Source organism: Poecile atricapillus, chromosome 1 (assembly GCF_030490865.1).
Source record: "Poecile atricapillus isolate bPoeAtr1 chromosome 1, bPoeAtr1.hap1, whole genome shotgun sequence".
Taxonomy (NCBI): Eukaryota; Metazoa; Chordata; class Aves; order Passeriformes; family Paridae; genus Poecile; species Poecile atricapillus.
In genome coordinates this window covers 83,341,809-83,367,002 of record NC_081249.1, presented here as the reverse complement: position 1 = coordinate 83,367,002, position 25,194 = coordinate 83,341,809, and the positions used below count along the sequence as shown (strand labels likewise).

The window sequence follows — 25,194 nt, the reverse complement described above, 5'->3', positions numbered from 1 at the left end:
CAGTTGTGTTGTCATTAACAAAGTTGATAAGGCCACGCACATATTGGTGCATAATTTACTCACTCTTTACCTGTGGGGTAATAAGTTAGTGACTCACCTGTTAAAAACTGTTCATATCTTACTTTGGAGATGGTTCAACATGGCTGTCTCACTAGAAATCCTTCCAACATTTGTGTTGGTGCAGCTCTATAGTAATTTAATTACTTTTCAATATGAAGATTCAGTTTGTTTTCATAGATGAAAAATCACTTAATTACATGTCAATTCTATTAAACAAAGCAAGTTTAAAGGCAGTTGTACACCATGGGCTGTATTTATGCTGGTTGAACCTCACTAGAATTGATGAAAGAAAAATGCAGACTATTAGAACAAAGAGTTTTTTAATACCTCTGGTACTTGTTAACAGAGGTAAAACAAAGGGATTATGTCTTTAAAGGTATTCATACTACCTATACTTTGTCAGCTTAACTAACTAGTTTCGTAGCCTGTCTGTCTTCATTGGAAAGACAAAGCAAGCAAGAGAAATATATCTTTAAATATATGTAAAATACTTTTAGTTAGTATTGCTATGTTTTAATCTGTCTTTTCTGTGCTTCAATTAAATTTTCATGGCTCATGCAAATGTAGAATGGTTATTTGAAGTACAGCTGGTTTTTTAGTAGGATGATTATTTAGTCAGATTAGTTTCCTCTGTCTAACTTGTTCTGTCTAACACACAAAAAGTTGCAGCAATGCAGAGTTGTGAACAAGGACCCTGGTGGGTTTTTGTGGTGCTTTCTGGTCTTTGTGATATTTATTACATGAGAGCTCTGAAGTCACTGGAAATGGATGGCATTGATACATTCCATTCCCTTCCAGTGTCTCATGCTCTAAGGATGTATCTAGAACCAGAGAGTGGCCTCCTGACAGATTGATATGGGACAGGTAGATGCAGTTTTAGCTGTAGCACAATCAAGGCACTATGATAATGTGAATGTGGGTTTAAAATAACTCTTTCTGGTTCTTTAGATCATTACAATCCATTTACTCAACTAAATCCTTTTGTGGCAACCAAATATGAATATACTTCAGGTATAAGAAAAATGCCTTGAAGCTTTTACACTCATCTCCTCCAAGGGTGTAAAACATGGCATTTGATTGGAAAAAAAAATTGTTCCTTATATAGCTGTTCCTTTGAAATTGTGCTTTCCCCTTTTGTGTTAGAGATTGTGTAAATATGTTTCTTACTGTCTGTCTGATGTGTATTGATTTCATTCCATTGGTTCTATGTTATTAGACTATATGTGGATTTATAGAGTGATGTGAAATTAAAGTTTTGAATAGCAGATAAACAGCGTATCTTGGTTCTCTTTCTGTAACTCTCCCTCTTCTCCTTTCCTGGCTTTCTCTCTTGTGTGATACTCCTTATCAGATTCTTTTTGTGGTCCTCAAGCTTATCCTAACGCTTCTCATTTCCGCAATGAGCCTTCTTCTGTAGCTGGTCTATTTGGAGGTAGGTAATGGGATACAGCCTTATCACACACACAGAAATTTGAATGTGTTGTGTGCCTAGAACTAGTAGGCATGTTACTGACTACAGAAGTGCCTTGTTATAGTGGCTCCCACTATTATTCATGTGCTTGTGCCAGGTGTGTGGTCACAAATGGTGTGTACTTTTTCAGTTTGTGCCAAACTAAGACTTGTTTAGTCTAAACATGAAATGAGTATCTCCCCATTTCAGGATCTCTCTTAGTTTACTTGTTGCTACAAACCACACAAAAGACATGCATGTTTATAAGTAGCTTTCATCTTGCTCTACCTCATTGTTTTTAAGGTAAAGGGATTGGGATGTTCATGCTGCTTACGGCAATTTTGTTGATATATTACTCTTAAACAGTGCACTAAACTAGTGTTAAGCTTTTCAGCAGAGCAGGAGAAGGTCTGTGCTGCATTAAAGTACTGGCTAATCATTTGTGCAGCTGTGTCACATCTGTGTAGTAACCCCAAATTGGTAGTGATTCTGGAACGCCATCCTGATAGTTGCTAGAGAGACTGTAGGCTGTGACAGGTTATAATCTGTCCAGACCAGGTTGAGCAGGGTGTGTAAACATTGCTGCAGTGCAAGGCTTAGGAATATCTTCGGTAAATGGTTTGTGGAAGGCTTAGTTATTAAAAATCCCATAAAGTCACATTTTGGTTTAGTATCCTTGCGTAAAAATCAGTGAACATCATTTAACAAAAGATTAAATACTACAATTTACTCTGTTCCCTTTGTTCCTTATTAAAAAAGCAGGATTATTCGTTTCTGTCAAATCTTGATGCTCAGAGAAGTTCCTTTAAAAATACTGACCTTTGCCTTTGCACCTCTCAAAATATCCCTGTTAAACAAAATGCCCTGAGTTGGTTGATAACAAGAGTAGGATTTGATCTTTCTCAGGGGCTTATTCAAAAGAATCCTTCATGTTGTTTTGTCTTGGAGATGGTCTCATCATCTTAGTTTCATAAAGCTTGAAACATCTAAAATGTGAGAGCAGCTTGTTTTGGTTGAGGCTGATTGCTAAAGCAAAATATGAGCTATTGTAAGTCAAGTTTTTTATTGGTACAGGCACGGTTTTAAGAGTTGCAGGACATCCCATCAAAGGAATTCCTATCTGCAGTTCAGAGTCTCTGAAATGGCTTGTTACAACTTGATGGTATACATGTCATAAAGATACTCATTTTGGTTTGTTGATTATTTACTCTTTCTTTTCCCACATTACTGCTTCCCATGTTTTGCTGTATGCAGTTTACTTAGATTTATTTTTAATGAAAACTACGTTGTCTAAGTTTTATTAATGGAGTTAGGAGTCTTGTGTTCCTTAAGATAAAGAGAAGCAGGTAATCTGAATTTGGGGTTTTTTTCTGTGAAATTTACGTTCTTAGAATAACATCCTGTAGTTATTAATTTTTTTAGGCAAAATGTGACTTATTTTAGAAAAACAGTAAGATTGAAATGAGGTGCTGTCCCAGCAAGCGAAATGAAATCCAAGAAGTGTTCTTTGGCAGTTATTTCTACCCACTGCAGTGTTTTATTGCTGACATAGTTGTAATCCTTTCATTTGTCCATATCATACTTTTTGTTAGAAACCAGAAGAGCTAATTTTCAAGGTGGTTTTTTTTCTTTTTTTTTGGTGCTTTTCATATAAAGCAATAATTACTTCTGTTATTGCCTGAATACTTCTGTGATGCACATGCATGTGCTTGCGATCATATATAACATTAAAAAATACTACAAAAAAATGGCTACTACCTTCTTTTTTTTAACTAAACTATCAGTTAATGCTGAACATCATATGCAATGCTTCATGCTGCAGTAAATTTTCAGTGTTAAAAAAAAAAATTGTGTAATTGTGGAAAACTACAGATACATGGAAGATAAATGAAGTAAGTTTAGACAGCACTAGGAGTTGAAATATGACTGTACTCCCTATATCTTGCCATAATTTCTAGAAATTTGACTGCAAAACATGGTCAGCTGCAAAATGTGCAAAACTTGAAACATGTTCATCACTAGCCAGCTTCTTTTTCTGGAGAAGCATGGTGTCTTTTTCCTCAGTAATTTTATTGTTAGCATATGGTAAAAGAATAAGGAAGGTATCTAGAGATTAAGCTGTTGCAGGGGAGTGTCTTACGGCCTTGTCTGTTCAGCTTTTGAGACCAAATCTTTCTTTGGAGGAGTAACTTCAAATAAAGACCAAATGAAGTGCTTGGTGTCAGAGTGTAATCTGGGCTTTTGAGGTATTCCTAGTCTTTCTGCAGTGCTGAAATATTTATTTGACTTGTCTAGCATAAAGGTGGATTTGTGAGAAATGCTGTATAAAAACATACAATTTCTTTCTTTTTTTTCGCACAGGGTTCACTCCATCTCCTGTTGCTCAACCACAGCCATCAGCTGGCCTTAATGTTGACTTTGAGTCTGTGTTTGGAAACAAATCTTCTAATGTTGTCCCAGATTCTGGTGGTAAGACACTTGCTAAAATAAATTATGTATGTCCTTTCCTTTAATTTATTTTACTTTTGAGGTATAAATCTCTTAATATGTATTGACTTATACTACTAGGACAGAGTTTCAGATGAAGAAAAGAAAACTGATTTTAAAAGGTCAATAATTAACAGCATTAATAAAATAATTTTTCTTTACAGACTATTTCTACGCTCTGCTGAAATGTTAACACCGATTTCCCTCACTTAAATATTTTGTACATTAAAACTTCACACAGTGAACAACCTTAATTTTTATATGCTTGTCAGCTGAAATTAAATTTGTGTTTGTACAGTTTGGTTGGGAGAGGTGAACTTTCATCTTCATTTTATGCATCTCCAACATGGTTTTGACACTCCTTTGCCTTTTCTTTTGACATTAAGATGGCTTCAGAAAACAATCAGTTAATACACAATTTGGATTGAAGTCATAGTGCTCTTTCTGTTCGAGCATCTGGAAAGTAGATATTTTCTGATCTTTTGCATTAGGCTCTTGACATTGGAATTTTTTTTGTATTTGATTTGCTAAAGCAAATACATGTTTTTGTAAGATTGGAACACTATATATTTTTTCTTTGTTTTACGTTTTGCCTGCTTTACTGTCACGATGAATCCATTCCATGTAAAGTTGTCCCATAGGCTAAACCACTGAAGTGGAATCTTATTTCCATAGTAAATATTTTTTTTATCAAAAGGTGTAACTTTTGTCCCTCTTGTATAGAGCAGCAACACTAGGTTAAATTTGGTATTTTAGCCATTTTGTTAACCTTGCTGTCTGTTTAATTGGATGTCATGACATTTGTAGGAGGTCTGTGATTCAAATCACTTATGTTTCTCATTCCAAGGCTTTGATGAACTAGGTGGTCTCCTAAAACCAACAGTGGCCTCTCAAAACCAGAGTCTTCCAGTTGCCAAAGTACCGCCTAATAAATTAGTGTCAGATGATCTGGATTCATCTTTAGCCAATCTTGTAGGCAGTAAGTATGGAACCACTAAGATGTAAATACTTACTGATTTCTTTTAAACAAACAGAATTTCAGTAGTCTCTTTTTCTCCTTTGTAACAGATTTGGGCATTGGAAATGGAACTACTAAAAAGTAAGTATGCTTAATCAGAAGTTGAGCATTTGGATTTTCATGATAATAAATTTTCATGAATGTACATCTTGAAACCTGTGCATGCCAACATAATGTTATCCTTCAGAGCACATGTGGGACTGTACTTCTTGTACAAGGTGTAATGAATTGTTGAGAGCTATTGGAAGGTGACTGTGGACTGAATGGCAGTGACAATGATAGCAGCAGGCAAGTTGTCCTCTGATTCCTTTCAGACTTTAGGTATATTAAAAAAATTAGTTCATCAAAATGTTTCTTTGTAGTTGTTGCAGGTAGTCATAGCACTCCTTAAATACTTGGTATGATCTGAGTGAGAGCAGAGCGGTTTTAAATATTGTGAAACTGCAACCTCAGTCTTGAGGCTGACCTTTAGACAAGGTGAATTCTTAAGTGGGGTGTGTGTATTTGAGGGTAGCAAGCATCTACTCTAGCAGCAAAGTTGAGAAATGGGATTGGCAAATTTCAAGTTTATTGGAACCATCTGTGCCAACTCTGAAATCATTCATAAATCTAATATGCTGTCTTGAAATCTAACTCAAATGTCTTGACTTGAGTCAGATACATGAATTTACCTATTCTGGACAACTTGACTGAGATGCTGAGGGGATTCATGCTGAACATCTTCTACTCTTCCAAGCTAAAGCATATTGTCACAAAATTCTTGATCAACCCTTTTGCTAAATGAGTTTCATTAATAAAATAAGCCTCATTTCCAAGTGGAAATGGTGTTTACCTGAGAAAGTTTTATTAGAAAGTCTAATGTTTTCTAACAATTTTTTAAAAAATTTATTTGAAGTGATGTAAACTGGACTCAGCCAGGTGAAAAGAAACTAACAGGTGGTTCCAACTGGCAACCCAAGATTGCACCTACCACTGCGTGGAACGCTCCAACGTTGGTAAGCAAATGCTCATTTTAAAATAGTGAGTTTAGATTTAGATCTGCAGGGTGATGTATAATGGGTGAATTTGAAAATGGTCTATAGTTGCAGTAAAAGGGTATTAGAAAATTGAAGAGGTAATTAGTTGGAGCTGTGAACTACTGGGATTTGTTTTTCTTGGCTGTGTTATTCTAGTAAATAGTTTGTGATGTGATGTGCAGGTTTAGCACGAACTTCAGTAGTGTTTGAGCAGCCTCTCTCATGGGAGGTAGTGGTCTCTGGGTTTCAGTCAATGGACTTTCCAAGTGCATGTAGAAACAGGACAAGGGGCAATGGCTGTGAACTGACAGAGGTCAGGTTTAAATTAAATACTAGGAAGAAATTCTTTACTGCATGGGTGGTGAGGCTCTGGCACAGGTTTCCTAGGGAAACTGTGGATGCCCCAATCCCTGGAAGTGTTCAAAGCCAGGCTGGATGGGGCTTTGAGCAGCCTGGTCTAGTGGAAGATGTCCCTGCCCCACAGCAGGGGGGTTGAAACTAGGTGATCATCAAAGTACTTTCCAACCCAAACCATTCTATGGGTTTATGACGTAAAACTCTGAATTCCAAGGAGTGAGAAGGCACTTTGCAGTGTGCAAAGTTTGAAAGTGGCCTTCAGGTGTTCTTATAGGTCACACATCATTACATTGTAACTTGGCCTGCTCTGGGGTGGGAACTGGCCCCGCTGATACTTGGAGAGGTGTCTGTGGCTACAGCTTTCTTAATGTGTGTAACTGCTGCTTTCCTGCCCCAGTGTGTGCAGTTGCTTTTAATCCATGTCAGTTTTGGTGAGCAAGTTCATGTCTATTTTAACAGGTAATACTGGCAAGGATTTTGGGGTAGCAGTGTAGAGGGAGGGCTTTTAATTACACGTTAAGACTTTACAGAAGTAGTTTTCACAGTGTTCACAGAATATTTTTTGCATGTGAATCCCACTCACCCTTTCACCAATGACCTGGAGAGCTATACACGGACAGAACAGGTAAACTGCCCCCAAGGATTTATTACATCTGAATGTGACTAGGGAAGGTTGAATCCACAGTGTAGTAATTCAGGATTGTGGATTTGGAAAGCTAGAACTTATCTCCCGGGATCTGCCATCTCTTCCCTACCAGGTGTTCCCTATCAAATCACTTCATTTTTTTTTTAGGGAGAAATATGTTTGGGGATCTTACTGGAGGGTGTGTAGATATTGAAGGAATTGTAACTACTTACCTGCATTAATGACTGGTGGTTAGAGTTTACCTGTGTGCTTAAATCTGTTTAATAACTCATGTCTTTTATCTGCATCTTGTGATGATAAGTCATTACGTTTAACAGCTTTTATTATTGAGAGATACTGTTGAGACACTTCCTGTGAAACTGTTCTACAGACATAAGAAACTTGAAAAAGAAATAATGTGAGGGGAAAAAAAAAAAAAGCTTTGTTTTCCTCTGCTGGTCCCTTTATTGTGGAGTTGCTGCTGCTTGCTAAATAAATATGCTTTTGAAAATCTTTGGTGAAAAAGGCATATACCAAATAAATGGACTATGCAAACCAATGTCAAGAGTAATACCAAAGATAGTATCACAGGTGTGCTGTCTCAGTGAATGACTTGAATTACAAGAATGTGTTGGAGTAAACATTTAATGTATTTGTGAACTAAAATGCTATCTGTGTATATTCTGTTGTGTAAGTATTTGCTTCTAATCCAGTGTTATTGCATTATGTAATTGTTCTCCCTGGGAAATACAGAATGGCATGCATTTTCCACAATACGTAAGTGAAACAACCCACAGCCTTTTTGCAATCGACTGGCATGCTGATATTAACCACTGCTGTTGCAGAATCTCATAACCTCCTCGCTATTTACACATTTCTCATTTGAAAATCTTTGGTGTGCCAAAAATTGAGCTTTTCCTAGCATACACAAACTTCATAGGTGGTGTGCAGGCTCTTGAATCAAATGATGGCATGGGAAATACCAAGATTATTTTTCCTTGCTTTAAACTGTACCATCTGCTGCCAGAGAGCTGGGATGTGTGTCTGTGCTGCCTTTAATGCATTTGGTGAATTCTGAATGATGATAAAAATATTGTGTTTGAATAACTGCATGAAACCTCACAGGCTTCTGTTATACGTGGCACTTGATCCACATTTATGGTAGATCTTGATTTTTTTTTTTAAGTGGGGAGAGACCAATATGTCATGAATGCTCGTATGAAAAAAAAGAAAATTAATGCAGATAGTTTACAGAGGGCAAGAAATAACCTGTGCTCACTGTCTGAGGAATGCAGGCTTTCATTTCAAAGGACTTCTTTCTTTATGTCAACAGTAATATTGGTCTTTCCCTGTATTCTGTTTTTATGCCAGGGTAGCTCTGTAACTAAAGGGTGGTAGGTCCATATTTGAGCACTCAACAATAAGTTTATTCAGCATGTTTGTGTAGGTGTGTGTACACAAGCAAAACAAAAAAGAAGTTGTTATTTTTAGGATAGCTGTGCCCGCTGTTTGAAATACGTGGCAAAGATGCTGTCCAGATGATTTTCTATCTGTTCTCATGGCAATTGAAACGCCAATTGCACTGGCTCTACTATGTAAGAAAAAGCAGCTGATACTTTAGAACTGAATTCAGAAGCAGCTTTTCTGATGCCCTATTCTTCATGAAACAATTTTTCTGCTTTAATTAATCCAGTATTAATTAAATATTAATATTATATATTAATAGTTTATTATTTCCCTCTTTTCTGTAGCAGTAATGTCTGTGTACCAATAAATGCTTATGGTGTTTATCTTGAATAGAAATCCCCACAGCAAAAGCATGAAAATTACTGGTTTTTTGTCTAAAAGGGAAGACTATAAGGGGGTGGAGTGGATAAAGACAGCAAGTTATCTGAATATCTGTAAGCACCAGTTTAGTCTGAAAAAAAAATTCCAACTTTTTTGTCCTTGTAATAGTCAATACTAGTTTAGAAGGTGGATAATAAACTGTAGAATAAAGAATTTGGCTAAGACATGAAGAACTGTCTCTATATTTCTAAGAGTTATCAGCTGTTTTTCTACATATATATTGCCAAGCTGTTTACAAAACAAATTCACCCAGTTTTTGCCTGTTGACAGCAATTGTACTGTACTTTCATAAAAGTACCGTGAGCACATCAGGCTAATATAGATGTATCCAAGTATTAAATGTAGTCAAGTACTAAGAGGACTTTTAGCATGTCTTGCTAAATGAATGCAGTGAGTGAGAAAGAGGGAATGCAAACTGGCTATTCCTGTGAGAGTCTAATTTATATCAAAGCCTGCTGGGAGAATCCCCATAGAGTGTCCATCCTGGCTAAAGAGAATTCTTGTAAGCGTCAGCAGAAGCAATGGTAATTTGATCTTTCAGTCTTTCAAATTCTCTCTTCAGACTCCGTGTGTACCATTACTTTAGATACTGAAATACAAGTATATACTTCATGGGATTAAAAAGTGCTTCTGCTTCATATTTTCTCTTAAACTTCTCTGAGTCTTGTGCTGTGTTCTCTAAACAGGATGTTGAGAGAGTGGTACTTGCAGTGTAGTTCAAACAGCCAGAATCCTTACATGGAAAAAGCAAATACATTATTAGAAATTTGCCAAAATGGCCCAGAAACTTTAGCTGAGGTATTCTATTCCATTTGAAATAATTAGGATACACTCTTAACACCAGACTGCAAATCCTATTTATTCTTTGCTATGTTCATAATAAGCTCAGTGCTGCAGTTGATCCTTAGAAAGCAATGTCGTGGAATATGCAGCTGATCTCTTCTCCTCTCAGTTCACCACTCTTTCTCACACCAGGCACCCCCTGTAATGGCCTATCCTGCCACAACACCAACAGGAATGATGGGCTACATGATGGTGAGTGGAATTCCTACAACTCCAACCAGGCAGATGCTATATATTGTTTGATTGCTTATAGTTTGGTAGCTCTTGTTTTCCTGAACTATTCTACTGAAGACTGAATTTCAACTCCCATTCATTTATTCCTCACCAAATTATTAACTTCTGGTTTTCTGAAACTTACATTCTGTTTGTCTGAAATTAAGTCTGCCCTTCCTTACTTCATTTGTTTTATTCATAAACTTCTGAAAATGGAGCTAGATCATGTTTAAGGTCCCTTCCAACCCAAACCATTCTGTGATTTTGTGAAAATTAACACAGTGTTTGTTCTTGGTGGTCTTTATTGGCATAGAAATAACTGTCAATATAAATATAAATAGAAATATCGTGTCAATATAAATAGCTGCTTTCAGAACAGAAATACTTTCTTGATGAAGTGAAGCCTTCCTTAAATACCTTCTGCTGAGGTTGGGAGCAAGTATCTGTGATGATTAATGTTACAAAATTGTGACACTTCAGTATGGTGTGGTTTTGGCTGATAGTTGCATCTGTTGGTGACACACCAGTGCCTCAAGGCTTTTGACATAAACCTGACCTTCCTTCTTTTTGCTCTGAAAATGTTTGTTCTTCCCTTAAATTTTAAAATATTTCTGAAGTTATATGCCTTACCATTTTTCAGTATGATTTTGATGCAGCACAGCTTTCTTGGGTGAATAAAAGGCATGAAAACTTCCTTCAGGCAGCTATTCTATTAAATGCCTCACAGATTAAAGGACAAAAATATAAGTTAAATGTTTCACCATATAACCAAATTAGTTTAATGGCTTATAACTTGTATGCACTCAGTAAGTGAACTGCAGAAGTGGCCAGCTGTGTTCTTGAGGGCCTCTTGGGAGAGTATCGTCTTTCATGTCATTACCCATTACCATCCATGAACATATTCTTGATCAAAGCTCTTATGGTTAAACTAACATTAGGGTGGATTCAAACTTGATCTGTAGAACTTTGCTCTTATGGTACCAGCAGCATTTTAATAGTTATTTTGAGTCAGCAGCAGGGAAAGGTAACATATATAGTGTACGAGAAGTAATCTTGCTTGTTATGTTATGTTGTTGTTTTATGTTTAATTGTGGAGTTTAAATGCCAATGTGAAATGGAAACTGGAACTAAGGAGCCATAACTCTGTTACCCTGAGTTGCTACTGCTTGTTCAAACATGTGAGGTGGGCTGTTACAAATGACCAGTGTGTTCCATAGCACACCCTGAAATCTTCCCTGGCTTGTTCAGACTTTACTCAGGACATTTACCATGAGGAATCTCTGAAATGTTAACTCAATTTATAACCCTTGCTCTAAAACCTTTTAGTTTTTCATAAAAGCAGTAGTGGGGACCAGAATTCTGAAGATGGTCCTGTCTAAGTGCAGGCTTTTCCCTTATGTTCCCATATGTTGCAAGCATGCTGGGACAGGCAGCTGGCTTAGTGCCCTAGCACTGTGCCTGGGCATTCCCTGGCTGCTGCTTCCTGTGTCTTGGGCCAGCAGTTGTTTGGTTGTTCTTGCATTTTTTTATAGGGTGTTTTCATTAGGGTCAGTTTATTGAATGGGTTCACTCTGTGATTGCCCATACAGCTGGTTGGAGGAGGAGTACCACCACCACCAGAATTAGGGAAAAGCTGCTTGGAATGGGGATTGCTTCAGTAGGACTGCTGCTGGCTGTCAACCCGAGCCTGAGGGGAATGCCAAAAGCGGTGCCAGAGATGGGCATCTGTGATAAATATAACCTGACTTGTAAGACAATTAATACACATTAAACTCGTAATTTGGCTCAGCTGGAGTGTTGGTAACACTTGGACTCTGAATGCATATTGACTTATTATTAATAGCATGTACAGCTCTCAGTTTTCAATTTTGTCCTGAACTCTGTCAGCACTGCACTGGTCCCTGCAAAACTGTGCTTGTGCTTTCAGAGGCAATCAAGGCAGTGCTGTCAGACCTTGTGTTTGGGAGCAGAAGGACCAGTTTAAATGCTTGTCTAACAAGTGCTCTTAGTGCTTCAGATCTTTGCAGCAAGAGATTGAATGGGCTCAGTTGTTACTGAGAAAATTCCTTGGAAAGGCTCTAATGTTTCTTTCTGGTAACCTGTATTTGCATACTATTGTAGAAGGATCTCACATGGCTGCATATGTAAAACATGACCAAGACTTTTCCCCCATTTGCCATTTTCCTTTATCTCCTTAAATACTTGCAATGTGTTAATGCTGTGTGTGATTTCATTCTGTCTGGGTTTTTTCAGCCATCACAGATGGGAGGCATACCAGTAATGACACAGCCAACTTTGATATACAGTCAGCCAGTCATGAGACCACCAAACCCCTTTGGCCCTGTACCAGGAGCACAGGTGTGTATATTCAAATTATTGGTGCTGGGAATGAATTACACGAGGCAGTTTCTTTAGAAGTATATTTAATATGTTAATTTTATACATAGATATAACTAATATCTCTTATTTGGGCAAATTATTGCATTAGCCCAGTGGTTCATGGGAAGCTTGCTTCCTATCTGCTGGTATCCATGTTGACAGCAGCAACTTTGTGTTACCAAAGCAAAGACAGTAGGTTTTTTTCAGGCACTGTTTTTCTGGGAATGTGACAGTGACAAATAGGAAAAGCTGATGCCTGTGCTTTTAGCTGAAGATGAGCTTTTTCCCCAAAGTGATATCCCATGCTGCTTTATTCTCAGAGTGTGTGGCCTTGTGAGATTGGCTATTACAGCTTTTTCCGAAGTATGTGTCACTGTTCTTTCCCCTGTTACACTTCAAAGTATTAGATTATAATTTACCTAAGGTGCAAGGCATGTGTTTGTATCACACCATTTTGCAGGGGCCAAACAGGGTGTGTGTAGCCTTTTATGTCCATGACTGCATTAGATGGGTTTGAAAAAATTGTGGAATCAAACTTGGTGAAACCTCAACGCACCACTCAGTAGTTCCTAACCATCTCAGTGGGAGGCACATGGTGTGTCTATCTAGATTTAACCATGGTGGTCTCCACTGGGTTTTGTGTTCTTCCATGGCTTTGCAGGAGACTGCATTTGCAGCACAGTGAAGATGTGCAATAGCAATACTGACCGTCTACCCGGCCTTTCCCTGTTAAGTGCTACCTTAGATGGAGTACTCCTTAAATGCCCTGTTACCCCTTTTTCAGGATGTGTTGTGTCCAGACTGATTACCTAACCTACTGGAATGAGTGTGCCGAAGGGCCACTCTGAACTGACTGCATCAATGCTGGGGTTGAATATGTGCCTGTTATTGGTTTGTTTTACTGTTTGTTTTATAAATGTCTGTCACTGGGAAATCTTCTGTCTGAACTCACTTTTATATCCCAATAGGCATCTTAAGAGATGGGCTTTTTTACAGTAGGAAAAATATTTTAAAAAGTAGGAGGAAGAGGGGATAGGTAACCCTGACCACTTTTATACTATTCTTGGAAAATTCTGAGGTCATTAAGGCTTTGTGTTTGTGAACTGCAGTTAAAAGCAGAGCCAAGTTTAGCTGGCAGACTGAAGCTCCGGGATTAAATGTGGTTTGACTCACCTATCAGATGTTTCTTTTTCTAAGTTCACTCTGTACATCAGATTTCTGTTAGAAAAGTGAAATATATTGTGCCTGTATTTTGATCTTACTATAAAGAGTTCTGTCTCTATAGATGACTATTTAAAAGTATTCATGTATAACTTCACCTAGGTATAGGTTGGTGTAACTGCAGTGTTTGGGACTGGACTGTGGAGGGAAGAGAATTCAGCAGTAAGCTGGAAATAAAAAGAGCCTCAAGTGAAGCCTCCAGTGCCTCAGTCTGATCCTTTAATAAGAAAGGTTCTGCTGTGTGGTGCCAGTGGTCTGTATGCCCATTGTCTTCTTCAAAATACAGCCTTGTGGATAGGGTTTTTTCTAGATATCTATTTAAATGCCTTATGTGAAAGGGATGCTGTTAGATTTCCTTAGCTAGAAATGCAGTTCTCAGCTGGCTTTTTCTTGGACTTTGGAGGGCTGCTTTGCACCTTCACTGTCACTTAAGTGGTTTGGTATTTTTCACATGGGTTTTATACCATTTCAAGAGGACAAATAGTGTTTGACAGTTTTTAAATATTGACCAAGTAAAAGAATCCTCAAGGATAGGAGTTTTCTCTACATGAAAAAAATAAAAATTGAAGTCATCCTTAAAAAATAAAACAAACCTGCCTATCTGCCTGATTCAGTTATGAACAGGTAGATGGGTCTGAATAGCTCAGTGAGCCTTTCTGCTTCATTTGACATTGCAGGGCGTGGCCTAGGTTGAATCCCAACTGACTGTCAGAACAGGAGAAAGAGGAATTAGTCACAAGTAAGGTGTGTGGAGCTATATTAATTCTCTTATCTGACAATGTTTGGCTCCTGTGAGAATTAATTTCATTGAAAACACACCCTTTGAGTCGGCGTTTGCTGTGACCAAGAAGGGTTTTCCCTGAGACACACAGTCTGTGTTGCTGGAAGTTGTTGAGTTTTTAGATACCTGACATGAGTAAAGCATCTTAAATGAAACAAGGGCTGCATGTGAGAGCTTCCCCATACACAGCAGAGTATATTAATGTATAGCTATGGAGGGGAATTACACTATTATCATGCTGACTTTACTGTGTGCTGAGTCTTGAGGCTCTTCTGAGAGTGTATTTCACAGTTTCAGTTTAGTTAATGCTTTCATTGTGCCAGAAATAGAAAAAGGAAAGTAAAAGAAATAGAAATGTGTGTTCTAGGGGGTCAGTAAACAAATCTTAAAGAATAAATAATGGTTATCTGAAGGGCACAGGCTCCAACTGCCCACATGGATCACTACAAACACCATTATTCTAATACTGGTTTTCTTCCATGGCATCATCACTGCCAAAAACCAAATTGTTTTTCATATTTACTTTTAAAGCACCAGATTATACCACCTCCAGTCTCCTAATAGATCTTGGGTGTTGTCTACAGTAAAGAAAGCTGAAGATACTTAAAAGCATGATGGCAGATATGAAATTGATGCCAAAAATTTTATTGCCAAGTTGTAGTGAGCGGAGAACACACTGGGAAGATAGGCATCTTAATGTTGTGCAGTTTCTGTGTAAATTAATCTGTTGTTTATAACTTGATACTCTCAAGGATTGGTTTTAATAAATAAGTTTTTTTCTATCTCTAGGCATACCTATTTTGCTTCTCTTCCAAGTGTTCTCTTTACATGCTCGCAACTTTTTTCCTAATTGTTGCAGTCAAAAGCAAGGGTAGTTTGGTTTTTAAGGGTAAAATAATTTGAAATAATTGAGAACAAAACTAGAAGTCACATCTTCAAAAATCTGAGTGCATAAGGCATTCATAGTTTTGAAAGGTGTGTAATTTTTCTTTGAAAATATTTATCTTGCTGTATTTCCTGTCTGAGAAAGAAAAGTTTTCATCATGATAAAATAGTGGGCATTACCCACTGCAAACTATTATATTGTGCTAGCCCAGAACAGTGAGAACGGTTGGAGCTGTTTGATGACCTTGTGGCTGGTGAGGGGGAAGTGTGTGTGTGTGTGTCTGAGGAGAGAGCAGGCTGAATCAGTGGCTCCAGCAGAGGGATGGTAGATGTGATACAGTACAGCAAATGCCAAATGTTCCAGACAAGCCAGATCTGACTGATGTACAGGGCTGGAATGTGTCTGCCCATCACAAGTGTCACAATGTGCAGCAGCAGGGCTGGGCTGATAAACCAACAATGGTGGTGTGTTGGTCAATATAAAATGATACAGTTAGGACAAATCCATGTGCCTTCACATGTCACATGTTCTGGTGTGATTGTCCCCAGAAGGACATCGCCTTAGGAGGGGGAAGGAGATGGGTAGTGCAAGGTTTAAGATTTAAATAGAATAAAGAAATCACTCCACCTAATGCCAACATCTATGTAGATTGTAACACTGCAGTTGTTAACACAGCCAGTTGTACATGGCAAGTAGCAGGAGTGACCACCTGGGTGATGGAGAACAGGTAAATGTGCAAATGACTAAGTTGGTTTGATGGATGAGTTTTGTGGTTGTTTTTTGGCTGGGTGTGGGGTTTTTTTGTTGAAGCCTGTTTGAAAGTGTAAGAACAGGGTATGTAGTTCAGGACAGCCTTATGCCGGAAAGTAGACCTTAAAGATGCTTGCTTTGGCACATTACCCCTAAAATATATGCTAAAACAGCTTGACAGACTTGTTTCATGGGAAACTGAAATGTAGCTAATGATGGCAATCAGCCCAGTGTTTGCTTATGGACAGGTTCTTAAGTTTTACTGGGACTCCAGGGAGCTTTGTCTTGGTTGGAGGCAGTGAGAAGTGAAGGCTGATGCTGGAGGTGTGACTAAGCTGTCTGAGCAGCATGGTGTGGTGCATTTCACATCACACCAGCTCTGGGCAGTGGGAGCACTAAATCCACAGCTCCAGTTAGATCAGCACTAGAGAAACTGGTGGCCAGTGCTGTTGTTTTAAATGCTTATCCTTAGAAACTGCTGAGAGTGGTTCTGGTTTTCAGACCTATTTATGAACAGTAATCTGAAGAGGTGCAATGTAGGAAACTGTCTAACTATACTTTCCATGTATCTATATATATATTTTTTTAGACCTCCTTTTCAATAATTAGAGGAATCTTGTTAAAAAGTGTATTTACTGCAAGATGTTGTGTCTTGTCTGAATTTAATTATGGCATCTAGGTAATGGCATTGTCAGGTTTTTACTTCAGATTTTAACCTGAACAGGCTTCCTGAAATATCCCCTGTGTCTGGTTTCGTGCTGATGTTGCACAAGTGACTCTAACCTACCAGTCTTCCACACTGCTTTCAAACTGGGATGCTACTTTGGACTTGATATGGGTTGGAGATTTCCCAGCTCAGTTTGATAGAAGTTTTAGTGTGTGACTTCAAGGCATTTGACCATGAAGAGGAAGAATGTCTCCTGAAAGTGGCAACAGGCATTCTTGCTGAGGTTAGGACTCTATTGGACCATATCACTAGTCTGCCTATGGCTTTCCAAAGGGAAAAAACAAGTTTAAGAGGGAAATTCTGACATCCTGAGACTGCTTCTTAAGCATTTCCCATTCTGTTTCATGACTTTCCGTAATTTACTTGTGGTGACTGGATCTGAGTGCCCCATTGTGAGTGGGGTTTCAGGAGGAGATGAAGATTCCAATGCAGATCAAGCACGTACTGATCCTGAAGGAAGTCCTTCTGCTCATGTGGTTTCCGAGATAGACGTTCATGTGAAAAATTTAAATGCGCAATGGCAATATTTGCACTCGGAGCACTTCTGCAAGCAATTCCCATAAGCAGATTCCCTGTCATGCATAGGTTGGCGGGTCCCTGGCATTTCCAAAGGAAAAGGTCTTCATGCAGTGTTGTTTGCCATGGACACAGAGTGCAAGTGACTCGATTCTGAACAAACTGTTCCAGTGAGGAACCCAAATTGGAGGATGCTGACTTTGATTTGTAACTGCAAAAACATGCATGTTCTACCCAGGGGGAGGGCAAATAGGATTTAATGAAACACTATTTATAACAGGAAAAGTACTAACACAGAAGGAAAAATAAATGAACAAATAGCAGATACTCCTGCAAGTACAGCCTGCAGATTATTGGTCCTTCCCAGCAGCAGCAGTTGGAATGCCAATATTACCCACCTAAATTATGTGCTTTATATGAGTCTGTGGTGTGATGCTTTAGGTACACAACTGTAGGATGCAGTTTTTGAGTGTGCAGACTATCAGTCACAGTCTTCAGTTCTCACCTAACATGGCCACAGTAGCAGTTGAAACTGTCATCCTGTTTCCTTTTTTTTTATTTCTTTTTTCCTCCTACTCACAGAATATATCCTGTTCTCCTTCTAGGTCCCAAACTGAGAATTATCTATTCTCTGCTATCCACTCTTTTTTTATACGCATCCTATTTTGACAAGAGAAGATGCTGAGAGCTATTCCTTCTGGAGAAACCATCTGGAAAGCTGCCATGCTCTGGCCAGACCCCAGCATCATCTCTCCCTGCCAGGCTGTAGTTTTCCCAGTAAAGCAGGGAGAGGACTAACCTGTTTCACAGGAGTCAGGCTGAATGTTTTGTTATCTTCTTTTGAAGAAAACTGCTGTGAAAGTGTTGAGGTTATCTGCTTGTTTGGGAAATGCCACTGGTATTTCCTTTCTGGAGGGTCATGTCCAGCTTGTTTATGCATTACACCAACCTTTGAAGAGGCTTGTTTTCCATATGACCAAACACCTTGTTTTAATAGTTGACTTCTGCCAAGTTTGCCTCTTAACCTCCCCTTGTCCTTTCATTACACGTTCAGCTTTCATATTCTGTCATTCTGAGACCTTGTTTTCTTTTTCTTTCCCTTTCTCTGTCGTCTTTCTTACTAGCTGTCTGCAGCATCCAGCCCTTCCAGTCAGAGTCCTCACAGAGCCTCAGGAAAGGATCCCTTTGCAGAGCTCTCTCTCCAGGATTTCTTGTAGAACAACTTAGGTATTGTCCGTTATTCTGGGGAGATGCTGGTGTTTGTGATATGAAACAAAAATAGTTCTAATTCAGGTTTTATTTACATGGCTAGAACTGTTTCTGAAGGAAATAAAACCAAATCTTGTTGAGTTGGAAGCACTGTGGAAGTGATTTGGAAACTCTATGTATTTAACTTCAGCAGTTTAGAGGTTGATTGGAAATAAAACCAGCTCATGTGGTACTTGCTGCCTTTAGGTGGAAGGAACTGGTGCTCCCTGGTTATTTACCATCTCATCAGGAGAATGTTCAGAGTTGCCCATTAGCAGCAGAGCCCTGAGTGCTGCTGGCAGAGTGCTTGTGCACTTCCCCGTGGCTTGACCAGAAAGTTCCTTTCGTGCAGGAGGAGATGCTTGTTTCGCATGTGCCAGGGATCCATTTTGGTACAGAGCTGCAGTGGAGGAGTTGCGTTGTTTTTGACCAGTCAGGAACAGGTGGGAGTTAAATAGTAAAATGAGTGAAAACATGAAAAAGAAATTCAAGAATACACAGTATAAAGAGAGAGTAGGCTTATTGCACACAGCAGCTGCTTTTCTTCGTGCACATCCTCTGATTCAACATGAAAAATGACCCTGAGTTCTCTTCATAATGGTGTTGGTCTGTGTTATGCTGCCGCTGGTGACAATATTGCATGGATAACTAGTTGGGTTTTATTTTTAATGCAGAGCTATTCCAAAGGCTGGTGTCGTTGGAAGAACATCCTGATGGCTTTTGGTTGTTTCCTGGCCCTGATTTTTTAAAATATTTTATTTCTGTTCAGAACTTCAGATCATGGGGTAGCTTAGGCATCAGAAGAATGGAAATTTTTGAAGAAAAGAGGTTTAGAGTGAAGTCCTACTTCTGTTGCATGTTAACCCCAGGGTTTTTCATCTTTCCAGATTCAGTTTATGTAACTGTGTTAGATGGAAGAGAAAGGAACGTTTCCAAAAAGATGTGCTCAGCAGTAAACTCCCAGTTCCAGGAAAAAAATGAACTTCAGTCTCTCAAACTCTCCTCTTCCATTAAGTGATGCAGTGAAATGATGAAGACCAATGAAGGAAGCTGGGACACCTCGATAAGAAGATATCAGTACACAACACAAAGCCAAGAATTGCCGTGAATTAAGACCAAGATCTATTTTTGTCCTGGTGACTAACACGTCAATACTCTCAGCTTCTAATAATATCCTTAATTGGTAACGTATGAATGGAAGCCTTTATTCTGGAAATTGATATTGGTGTTTGGAAATGCTGTCTGGATTGGAGATGTGTCCTTTACCGTAACTCGAAACAAGACTCTGGGCAAGGGAGGGTTGAATCCTAACTCTTAATTCTGCAGTTACCTTTTCTTCAGTCCTCACAAATGTAGGCACAGCAGTAATGGAAATTAACTTTTTTTAAAAATTATATATTCAGTTTGCAGTAGACATTCCTTATGTATTATTGTTTGTATTTATTTATGATTATCAATTTAACATTAATATTGTATCAAGAAAAACCTCCTTATGAAAATGAGTATGGATGTATACAGTATGTCTGATTTTTATCCACAAAGAATGAATCTGATTCAGAATGCTTTTCAGCTGACATACAGAGCACTAAATATTTTAAAGGTCTGAATCTCATGAATTCTCAGTATATATGGGAATTAGGGAAGAGCTGTAAAACGCATTAATCCTTATAGTCAATTCTGTGCCTAGGATTTTGCAAGGGAACAGTTAACTGACTAGAAGAAGCACTACATTTTTAATTCAGCATTAGTGCATCGGGAAGGAACTTTATTGCTTTGTGCTTGGCATGTCATTATTTTTACATTTGACATTATAAGGCCTTTCCAAGATGAATGTGAGGAATTGCTTTCACTTTTAAGACTTTCCTTCTTTTCTGTAAAAAAAATAAATTGAGGTGTTGTGTGTTGGGGGGGGGGAAAGCCTTTTCATTTGGCTCGTGCCATGTTTATGATCATGTACCTTTTAAAAGTAAAAAAGGGGAAGTAGCTTCCTTACATATGTTTAGTGGGTATTTAGTTCACGAGGAAGTAGCGCTGTTGATCGGTGCTTTGTGTAAATACATCATAACTTTTGGGTGGAGTGGGGCCTTCAGAAGGATAGTCAATGATACGAAAGCAATTCTGTACATGAATTAAGCATACTTGCTGCATTGTCTCTGCAGATTCTATTTTTGTTTAAAATATTAAAATGTATGTTAGCAAAAATGGGTGGATTTTCAAATAAAATGCAGCTTCCACAGAACTTTTGTTACGGTATGAAAGTCTGAGGTTCTTTTCTTTTTGCTGCTTAAAATGTGCACTGATAATTGCTTTGTTTACTTAATAAAATACCAAATGTATTTCATACGTGCATATTGTATTGCAGGAAGTGCAGCGCTCTGAACCTGGGGCTGACGTGATCCATGCAGCCTCTTGCCCGGGCTGGTGTCACAGCCAGCCTCAGTGTTCCGGTAACAAGGTGTCTCCTTCTTCCTGACCTAACATTATATTTCACCATCCTCTAGTTTTTCCAAAATATTCATGGCAATAAACTTGTACTGTTTATAACTGTACAATGAGCAAGAAGCATAAATATGTCGCCAAAAATTATAATTATTTTCCCTAATCTTCCAGCAGAAGGTAGTGCTGGAAAAAGCTATAAACAGTTTGCTGAGACCATCTTCTGTAATTAGACACAGGAAGAGTTGGTAGAAGTGGAACTTTCCTCCTCACAATGACCTGAAGCTTGTCCTGGAGGCCAGGATATCATAAACTGAGCAGTACAGGTCAATAGATTTAAAATTTCTTTCTCAAAGCATGAATAAAAAATCCCTGAACCTATTACAGAGTATGTAATACACACCCAGATCTGGGGAGTTTCATACACATCTACTAAATTTTACCTTCCTACCACTGAGGCTTTCAATGTGGGACGGTGCAGAAAGCAACTCAGGTTTGCTTGTGGTTAGAATATAAAAAAGGTGAATTGTTTGAATTGGGGGGCAGCTGGATAAAAGGTGCACATCTGTGACCTCTTAGCTACATCCGTAACTACCAGGGTACAGATTGTTCTGAAATACAGCCCAGACCTTGTGTGAAGGAAGAAGGCAGACCTTCGTCCTCCTCCACAGCCTGATGAGCTGGGTTATGATAAAACAGATGCCAACCTTCTTTTTAGATCTGTGGTGCTCTCTGCAGAGTCTAACTTGAGGCTTTTGGCTGAGGATACATCTGTGTTCCTAGATCGCTGTGATCCCTTGGGCTCTTTCTGTGGCTGTGGACTAAAGGCTGCAAATCATGAAAGCGCCAAAGAATTGTGAACACCCAAACCCGTGTCCTCTGCAGGGATGCTGAACTCCTGTTACCCTTTACTGCTCACTTGTTATTGCTCTGTGTTCCTTGAAACAGCTGCTGTGCAAATTAGGTTTTCTTGCTGAAGGCCTTGCTAAAAACCCTCGCTCTTTGGTTTACTCTTTGGAAACAAACTGGCTTGAGAATTTCCCTGAGTAGTATTTTCTCATTTGCTTTGTTCCCAGTAAGTGTTTGCTTTCAGTATCACTGAAATAACACTCAGTTTAGCTTAATTTAAAAAGTGCAGCACACAGACACATTTTGTTTTTTAATTACTGGCACTTTTCAATAATAGGGGGTTGTGAAAACCTGGTTCTCTTCAGAATTGAGTTGAAAGGCTACTTAATTTACAGGAACAAACTGTGTAAGGAAGCTGCTGGCCCTTAGCAAGCAGAAGATGATGGAGTGCTTTGTTCAAGGTATGTGGTTCTTAAAGCTTTTTGTAGGGAACTGATGTGTCAGAATAACCACAATATTTTTATTTTTGTTTTTAAATCAGTGAATTATATAATGAAAAAAACCTGGATTTACCTCTTGAGACAATTACTCTTGCCAGAACAAGAACTTGAACAGCTCCTAACTGAGTTTTCTAACAGCACAGATGTAGTCTTCATCTGAAGACAGATCTAAATTCCTTTGCTGTTTCTCTTCATTTCAAAGTCACAAACTAAACTGAACTGGTACCTCAGGACATGTTTTAAGTCTGTCTTTGCATGACTTTGTGACATCAGAGGTTCCATTCAGACAACTGCCAGCTGTTCCCAGCTGCCAAACAGCCCTTCAGCAAGAACAAGGGAGAGGGTGAAACCCTGCATCTTTCATTAGACAAAAAGTACCCATTGCCAGAGCCTGACACAAATTTTGTAGCAACATAAATGAATTGCAGCTTAAAGGCCATGACATAATTGAGATAAAGATTGTGACAGAGAAATGAGAATTAAGTGCTAAAAACACTGGGAATGATAGTAAATGCTGATGGGAGCAGAAGATTGACAAGATAATGTGAGGGGCAGTGAAAAAACGTGCTGAATACAAACAAAAGAGCAGTGCTAATGGCAGCATATGTAAACTGAACAAGAGCTTTCTCCTTGGCCTGTTGTCAATCTCTCAACTTGGCCTTTGGCGCTCTCACACCACAGTGGAGAGAGCAGAAGCAGGCTTGACGTCTTCCACTGAGTTTGCCCAACAAGAAAAATCTGTGAGATGCTGCTGTTTTCCAAGGTTAAACTGGAGAGCAGAGGGACTTAGCTGATTGTTCAGCGGCATCCTGGCTGGATCAGGAGAATGAGTGAGGAGATGACCCTGGGCAGGTTCCCTGAAGGTGTAACATTGCTACCACCTACTCAGCACCTTTGTGTACCTGAAGGTTGAGTAATACTATGGGAGATGGCCTCCCAAGATAACAGATCAGTCTAGGAGTGAGTAAAACACATTTAATTCTTTTCTTGCTTCTCTGATGATGAAATTCCCTGAAGCAAAGATCAAAAAGCCTTGGAACGAAGAGCCAACTTGCTTAAATTTCTGTGAGGTGATAGTGGGTACGGAGTGCTTTGGATATCCGGCAGCTGCAGTACACAAGGAGCACTGGGGTCTTGGGTTTATTTTCATCGCATGGATCTCTGTTTTGTTCTTGGCAGCAACTGCTGAACTTCCCTGTGCCAGCTACAGCAATTGCCCAGGTACTGGGGTTTTTTTAGAAAAGCAGTATTTGATACAATTTTAGCTTCTTGTTTTACTTTAATCACTATGTGAGCTAAAGTGAGGACTAAAGATCCAGTACCATTTTAAATCCCAGTTTTCAGCATGGCTCAGTGTTCAGTTGTCCACATATGAGAACAGTTGTTGGCACCTTGTTGCCATGTCATGTCCTAAAACAATATGATGTTTGTGGGAGACTGCAGAACACGAGCTCTGAAATGTAGTATTGCAAAAAGCATCCTTACTTTCACAGTTGATTCAAAATCCAAGGAAAAGCCTTTTTTTGGAGGAAGATCCAGCTGCAAAACATCAGTGGCTAAAGATGCTAACACCAATAGGTTCTCTGTTCTGTGCTTGTCACTACAGTGTAACTTTTCAGTCCCTTAGCTTCTGCCTTGACCTTATTCTGGCAAACTCCTTTTAGCCCACAGAAGCAGAGTGTTTAATAATTTCTCTCTCAGAGAGCAGCCAAACAAGAACAAATGCTGCAGAGCGAGTCTCTTACCCTCATTTCCCAAAACGTGCAGGTCTGAACCTGTGGAAAGATTGCCTTGTTATATAACCTTGCTGCAGAGGAGGCTGCAAACCTCGCAAAAACCAGACCAAAAGTGAAATCACCCACATTGTCTGCAGCTCAGACTGGGGGTGATCATACCAGCACAGCCAGACTATAAAGCAATACAATCCAGTTGCTCAGAGAGGGTTCAAGCCAGCAGTGCTGAGGTAAGCAGCTCCTTTCATCAGTGGAATGGATAGAAGCTTTCAGCACACCTCTCCCCATTGTGCTTTTTAGACATTCCATGGATTGATGTTTCTCACTTCAGCTCATGGACCTCAGTTCTATTAAAATCATTTTTATTTCCATGCAACTTGAGTGATGCTTGTATTTCTTTAGTTTTGAATTTCAAGGAATACTTGTTTTTTTTCTTCCTGTTGAAACTGCAAGTTTCTTTGAGCTCTGTTCTAGTTAAACACAACTCCAGCTCAACTGATGCTCAGCTTGGATTATAGTTTTGGAGACACCCGGACCCTTGCTTGCATCCTAGAGTTGTCATGTACAACGTAACACAGTAAAGAAAAGGTATTTCATAATGCTGGAAATACAAGGGTGACTCCCATAAGTTTGGTCCTAACTGCAGCAGTGAACTCCAAGTAGGGCTTGGAAGTGCTGGCTGTGCTGCCAGAAAGTGACTGATCAGCCCCCTGTTTTACAACATGCTGCTCATTTCTGAGAGGTTTTTCCAGTAACGAATTTATCAAATCCAGATGCCTTGGGCTGAAGATCCAGCTTTCTCCATATGCAAGCCTTGAAGTGGCCTTAATGCTAATCCTGTAGAAATCAAGGGGATTTGGGACACTTCACTAAATATGTTTTGCTGCAGGGTGTTGCTTCTGGCTTGTGCAGGCTGCCTGTGGCTTGTACCCTAATTAGCATGTTTGGGATTTCTTTTTAACTCCTTCTCACCCACACAGGCTGTTATAGGAAAAGGCTAAACTGACTGGAGGAGGCAAGAGTTCTTTTTTCCAAGGTGCAGGTTGATGTTGTCCTGCCATATGTCCTTCACAGGGTGTTATGCATTATGGGCATAAGCCAAGAGGAGCCTAGAGATGAGCCCTACGTTTATACCACTAGAAAATGTAAATCCCTTCTGGGGAGTGGTGGGAAGAAGGAGAGGCCTTTCTTCAACAGAAAAGCCATTCACAGCATTAGCCACATTCCAATTCTGCATCTAAAGGGGAAGCT

The 25,194-nt window shown here is 39.1% G+C and overlaps 1 protein-coding gene across 5 annotated transcripts in view; it reads left to right on the top strand.

The window, feature by feature from the left end:
• PICALM (phosphatidylinositol binding clathrin assembly protein) overlaps positions 1-20,766 on the top strand; it is a 66,716-nt gene extending 45,950 nt beyond the window's left edge. Inside the window, exons 14-24 of one of the 5 annotated variants that reach the window (XM_058835537.1) lie at positions 1,009-1,082; positions 1,402-1,492; positions 3,872-3,979; positions 4,845-4,976; positions 5,066-5,096; positions 5,911-6,010; positions 7,767-7,790; positions 9,837-9,896; positions 12,171-12,275; positions 18,302-18,404; positions 19,313-20,766. In XM_058835537.1, coding sequence (XP_058691520.1) covers positions 1,009-1,082; positions 1,402-1,492; positions 3,872-3,979; positions 4,845-4,976; positions 5,066-5,096; positions 5,911-6,010; positions 7,767-7,790; positions 9,837-9,896; positions 12,171-12,275; positions 18,302-18,394 — 818 coding nt within the window. In that variant the 3' untranslated portion in view covers positions 18,395-18,404; positions 19,313-20,766. The remainder of the gene's footprint in view (positions 1-1,008; positions 1,083-1,401; positions 1,493-3,871; positions 3,980-4,844; positions 4,977-5,065; positions 5,097-5,910; positions 6,011-7,766; positions 7,791-9,836; positions 9,897-12,170; positions 12,276-18,301; positions 18,405-19,312) is intronic. The other 4 variants (XM_058835507.1, XM_058835515.1, XM_058835522.1 and 1 more) reach the window with 4 other exon arrangements.
• The last annotated feature ends 4,428 nt before the right edge of the window (positions 20,767-25,194 follow it).